This window comes from Argopecten irradians, chromosome 7 (genome assembly GCF_041381155.1).
Source record: "Argopecten irradians isolate NY chromosome 7, Ai_NY, whole genome shotgun sequence".
Classification (NCBI taxonomy): Eukaryota; Metazoa; Mollusca; class Bivalvia; order Pectinida; family Pectinidae; genus Argopecten; species Argopecten irradians.
The window spans coordinates 25,990,739-25,996,493 of record NC_091140.1 but is presented as its reverse complement, the minus strand read 5'-3'; the positions used below and the strand labels follow the sequence as shown (position 1 = coordinate 25,996,493).

Genomic DNA, 5,755 nt, shown 5'->3' with positions numbered 1-5,755 from the left:
TCGCATTTCCAGTCATGCTTTAGGCTCAATAGTCTCAGTTTTTGAGGAGTAGATGATTGTCTCTGACAAAGGGCACTAGCAAAAGTCAAGAGACTTGGTCTTGGTTGGTTTCCATAAAATTAATAAATGTTTTTTCTAGAATAGTTCTTGCCAGATATAGGCCACGATTTTGTTCACAAATAAAGCCAGCGTAACGTATGTCACCACTTGGTCTTTCCATTTCTCCATATCCAAAGTGCTTCCCTCAATCCAAGTGATTATATATTTTACACCATTTTCAAAGTGGCCTCAAGTTGAAGTCTCAACACCTGCCTTTGTGCATGTATACGACTCCCTGTACATCATAGATTCTTGTGGAATAATATGTGATAATTTTACAAAAATTACTGTTTTGTTTAGTTCCAATGTTATAATTAAGAGTTACTAAACTTCCTATAAATTTTTGAAACTCTGAATTTTGAAAAAGGGAGAATTCACTAAAATTAATGATTTTGCAGTGTCGAAACCAAAAGATTACAAACACAAATAATTGATTTTTTTTTTGATTTTTTTTATTATTATTACCAGATTTGTACACATAACTTATTCATTGTCCACGTTAATTGTCTGTGTACCTGAAAATGAAGAAAAAGAAATATCAGTACAATAAAAATTCTGATTTGTTAAGCATTGATATAACTATTTTTTTTTAAACTTCATAGGATTATGAAATATAAATGAAGAGAAAGAGCGATAACAGAGTTAACGTTCTTGAACCAAATGTTTACAGGCTAATTTAACATATCAATACGCTTATAACTGTGATTTGGATAATAAGGAAACAGTATGTACAAATTTGCTGAAATTTTGCATACTGATAAATCTTGGCGTAATCTATCTTTTGACATGATTTTTATAATTACGAAAACTCATTCGAGGGGGAAATATTTGGTAAAACATGCAAAAATCAACATTTTCATTGATAGTTTCTGTTTAATTAGCCCTGGTGAATTTAATAATACAGTAGATGAACAGAAATTATCAGCAGTAGAAAGGTGATGTTTTTCTAAATAAAATGGTTCCTTTAAGTCTTTAATATATGCCACAAAACCCCAACACGGTGGTCTTGAAATTAGGTATATTTTTGAGTTTGATCAAGAATTCCCCATTTTATTTTCATGATGTTTACAAAACTTTGCAGGATCATAATAAGCTTCAAATATTTATCGGAGCATAACAGAAGCTTGATTTATACCAACAAAAGGTTTTAAACAAGGTCTTTTATTTACACAAGTAAACAAGAGTAGAGGAGGTTCAATGGTAATGCATATCAACTTATCTATATTGATATACTAAATGTACACAATATGATTTTTTTTTTATATAAACCCGTTGAACATTGTCTGTAATAATTACCTTTGAAGGATGCACAAGGTACATATGTAACAAGTGTGTAAAATCTGTTTGTGGAGTCTTCGTCGTCGTTCCTCTTACGAGCTAACCTCACACGTACTCTGTATGGAACATTCCTATTGAAAGAAAAAATCATAATCTTTAAGGTTTACTTCAATAGTTTTTGTGACATTTCATTTTCTGGTTTTAGAAAGATAGTTACTGGTTTACTGCCTACATGACCCTCGTCTTATTACTAGGCTTTGTCTTACCATTGACATCTTTCTAAACTGAAGTAACAAATGGTAGGTACATCACTTATCACAAAGCATATCCATTAAAATACATATACCGTATTTTCCTTAATGAGGGCCCCGGGCGCGGGTAAATGGCCAAAGGGGGCGCCGTTATTTGAGACCATTTTTAGATGTTTTTTCTGAAACAGACTATAGTCATCTTGCTTTTAGTTTCGTATTTTTCTGAAACTTACTATAACCAACTTACGTTTTGAAGTCAAGCAAGTGTTGAAATTACATAATTATGAAGAAATGTATGCACCAGAAGTATCAAACATTGGTTAAATATGTCTGTTTCACGGAATTTTGGCATTTCATGCTAGGCTGTTTGTTTACCATGCGTACACAAAATGGTGGACGGTGCTTTCGATCGCTACTTTCGTTTTGTGGCAGATGGGAATTACCGACAAAAGCACACAATAAAATGCTTAGAAATGATAACATTCCTGTTATTTATGAACCTTTATCATAGATATACAGTAAGTAATCATAAAACCTATATAGACATCGCTAAAATGTTGTTGCCAGTTAGTCTTCATCCATACACATGTGTGGGGCATTCAAGTGACACATTTTATTTTGAATATGGCGTTCTCGCTATTTCTATGTGTAAACACTTGGCAAAGAGGTCCTAAGTTGTCCAATGCAACAAATTTAGTGCTTATAAAAGCTGATCGGATATCTGTTAAGCATCAGATTGATGTGAAACAGTATTTTTTTAGCGTCCGCAAAGACAAATCGTCACAATCTGGCACAAAAATTGTATGAAATTAGTTGATTTTTTCAGCAAAAAACGTGGGGGCGCCCTTATTAGAGGAGGCGCTCTTAATAGGGAAAATACGGTAAATGCATCTACAAATTTTGCTTTACATTCCAAAATTCATGGTTTCCTTACCCAACCTGTACATCTTGTATGCTTATAACATTTAAACAATTTTCTTGATACATAACAGTTGTTACTCAACCCACAATGTTCATTAAGCTGTAACCTTTCTTACACCTCGAGAATGCAATTGCTTGTTGAGTTGTTTCCCTTTATAACTAACACCTATGATTGACCACACTTTTTTGTTTGAGAAGATTATGAACTTCAGACCAAACCATACTCAGGGGTTTCATTATCTTTCAGAAGAAGATGTGCAATAGTAATTTCAGGAGATACTCTCGGGTACCACCTGATAATTGAAACCTTTCCTTACCTAACACCCTGAGACCACACATGCTTGTTGAGCCTTGTGTCTATCCTGACATCGGGAGTTCCCATCATCTTCTCTGCGAATTTACGCACAGCTTTGATGGCACGGGGAGCCCTCTTTTTGAAGCCGCTAAAATCAAATACATTAAACTTTTGATGATCATCTCTAAAATGCAGGGAATTCAAAAATTAATTTTTAAACAAGTCACCAATGTCGTGCACATTAACAACTAAATATGTTGAATGTTTGTTTGTTTGATTAACATCTCAACAGCCAGGGTCAATGGTGAATGTTATCAATATTTGGGTAGGATACCGTTAAGAGCTTAACAGTACGATACATTACCGATATCAATGAAAAGATACCGGTATATTAACGTTACCAATACTTTTGAAGAAATATACTACAGAGGACTCCACTTAATTGAATAACGGTTATTTGAATATTTCGGTTATTTGAATAAAATTCTGCGGTCCCGATTTTTCCCTTCTTTATCTTTGTTTTTTTTATCTCCGTTTACTTGAATTAACTTTTTACATGACCTCCGGTTATTTGAATAAAATATCTGGGAAATTCTTAAAATAGAAATTGAACATTTTTCAATTTTGCAATGCATTTTCAGGGAAATTCGCTGATATATGTTTCAAGATACTTCGCTTTCACTAGAAATCAGTATGGTAGCAGATTAACGATATTGTATGGCTTGTTGTTTTACACAATCTGCAAAGGTATTCGACGCTGTTACGATTTACATCAGCAGCGGTAGGTCATTCCTTTAGTATAATCACTGACTCAAACATCTAATTAAACCATTTGCACCGTAAAATATGTTTATTTATTAATGTACCTTAGTTCGCGATAGGTTAGATAAACCATGCTTCCTTACAACAACCGCCATACATCGGTAGTCTCGTTCAACCAGACTCTTTTGACTACGCCAGACATGTGCGTATCAAGTGTCTCGTTGAACGAGATATAAAAGCATGCAAAGTCGGCGTGCAATGACTACCGCAAGTTTCTTAATATGGATACAAAAGATATTTGCTACATTGTTTCATTGCTACTTGAATTCGCATTAATTTCTTAATTATTATCAAGCTATTTCGCCGCATAGATAAACAATACAGGAAGAATTCTCAAAACACATTTAAGTCCAGTGAACACATGGCTTCATCACCCGCCGCCATTTTCGAATTCATACACATTTGTCAAAACACTGCTAGTTGATCGGCACTTTGAAGCTTAATCACGACCGTAAGCTCATTTTGCGAGGCAAATGTATGTAAATTTGCTTATCATTTAGGTTCAGAATTGATTCGTAAATATTTGCAGACACAAATTCAATCATGTTTAGTTATTGCATTTGATATCGATTGTCTAGCTTTTTCTCAAAGATTCACGTGTCAATCTAAACAAGAATCTATCATTGGAATTTTTTTTTTGTAATTAAACAATTAAAATCGATTTACAACTTTGAAAATAATTACTTATTGTTCGTTTTAAGTATAGATAATTTACGTATTTATCAAGTAAACAAAACGATATATATGCCTGTTCATTTGTACAGTGTAGGGGGTCAAACGGAGGTGCAAAATGCCATCTCCGCCTATTCGAATACTCCGGTTATTTGAATATTTTCTTCTGGAAAATGACTTGTTCAAATAAGTGGAATCCTCTATACTTGTCTAACATACAAATGAAGTCGACATATAGATTTCATTTGCTTTCTCACTGTAATTAAAATTCAAGTTGTTGATGTTGTGCAGACACTTTTTTACATTAATATAAACAGAATTTAAAGATCATGTTTTTATTCACAATGCCCTTTCCTTAGAAAATCATGTGCTTATTTTTTTTTAAATTAGAGTATCAAAACTTTTTAAAACAAATATTTACCAGTACTTTTTAAAACGAGTAACGATACTATATAGGTATCAGAGCCTATTGAGCCTCTCCCAACACTATACATCAGACTAGTTTTCTATATCAATTAATATTGTTAATGCTGTGGGATTCCTCAACATTGCTTTTTACTCTAGTTTTATAGCTTTATTGATCATTATGTAATATTCTGCTTTCTGGTTATGTGAGAAAATTAATTTCACTGAATTTCTGCTTTAAAATGTTACTTCAAATTACATATTATTGTTACACACATTCCATGGATCCTCTTGTGGACGTTGATGGTACATTCTTTTGTGATGACCTCGTTGATCGTCTGCTTCTTTTTGTCCCCTTTACCAGCTCCTTTACGGGGTGCCATTTTGACTGAAATAAAACAAGATACCATATAGCAACATTCACATCAGCCACGCTAATTGAGGAAATGAAAAATGTCAGGAACATAGGGGGTTAATGATAAATTCATATTTCCGGAGCAAAATATAAAGGTTTCTTTAAAAAACATTAATAACACCAGAAAATGCATACCGATGATCTAAAATAAGGTTACGACACCAAACATATGCAAGATTGCCTGCGTAATATATGAAAACAGTGGAGATTCAATTCGCTGTTTTGCCGTCTGGCACAGTGATAGTTAACTACCGCGCGGTATTAAGGACGACGGCGGGAAACATAATACGACCCACGTTATGAAAATAAACATTTTATTTATTTTAATCAAATCGTTCAGAAGGTGATGATAAATGTAGTATTAACGTTATGTTAATAATTTTTAGGACTCTACAAAGTTATCGATCTTGTTTTACATTCCCATTTAAAAAATTAAAAGCCGTTTCGGAAAGGTAGTGGGCCTTTAATGATAAATTCATATTTATTGAGTTTTAAGTTTGCATTCCTATAATTGTATAATTCACTATTTTGGAGCAGGTGAATAAATGTGGTTTAAAAATCAATAAAATGCATTCATAGTCGACGATTGTTCTAGCT

The 5,755-nt window shown here is 33.2% G+C and overlaps 1 protein-coding gene across 1 annotated transcript; it reads right to left on the bottom strand.

Moving 5' to 3' along the window:
* Window positions 1–508: 508 nt before the first annotated feature.
* On the bottom strand, window positions 509–5,173 carry LOC138327981 (large ribosomal subunit protein eL31-like). Its single transcript, XM_069274515.1, has 4 exons — window positions 5,020–5,173; window positions 2,867–2,992; window positions 1,396–1,508; window positions 509–614 (listed from the first exon to the last, which is right to left on the bottom strand). Exons 1-4 carry the CDS (start codon window positions 5,151–5,153, stop codon window positions 583–585), a joined length of 405 nt encoding a protein of 134 aa, XP_069130616.1. The 5' UTR covers window positions 5,154–5,173; the 3' UTR covers window positions 509–582.
* Window positions 5,174–5,755: the final 582 nt, after the last annotated feature.

Excerpts from the sequence above, each read along its gene's own strand:
- LOC138327981 (XM_069274515.1), bottom strand. The coding sequence starts at position 5,153 with ATGGTATCTTGTTTTATTTCAGTCAAAATGGCACCCCGTAAAGGAGCT. Across the intron at positions 2,993-5,019 it reads CACAAGAGGATCCATGGAAT|CGGCTTCAAAAAGAGGGCTC; the intron begins GTGTGTAACAAT and ends ATTTGATTTTAG. Across the intron at positions 615-1,395 it reads ACCTTGTGCATCCTTCAAAG|GTACACAGACAATTAACGTG; the intron begins GTAATTATTACA and ends CTTCATTTTCAG.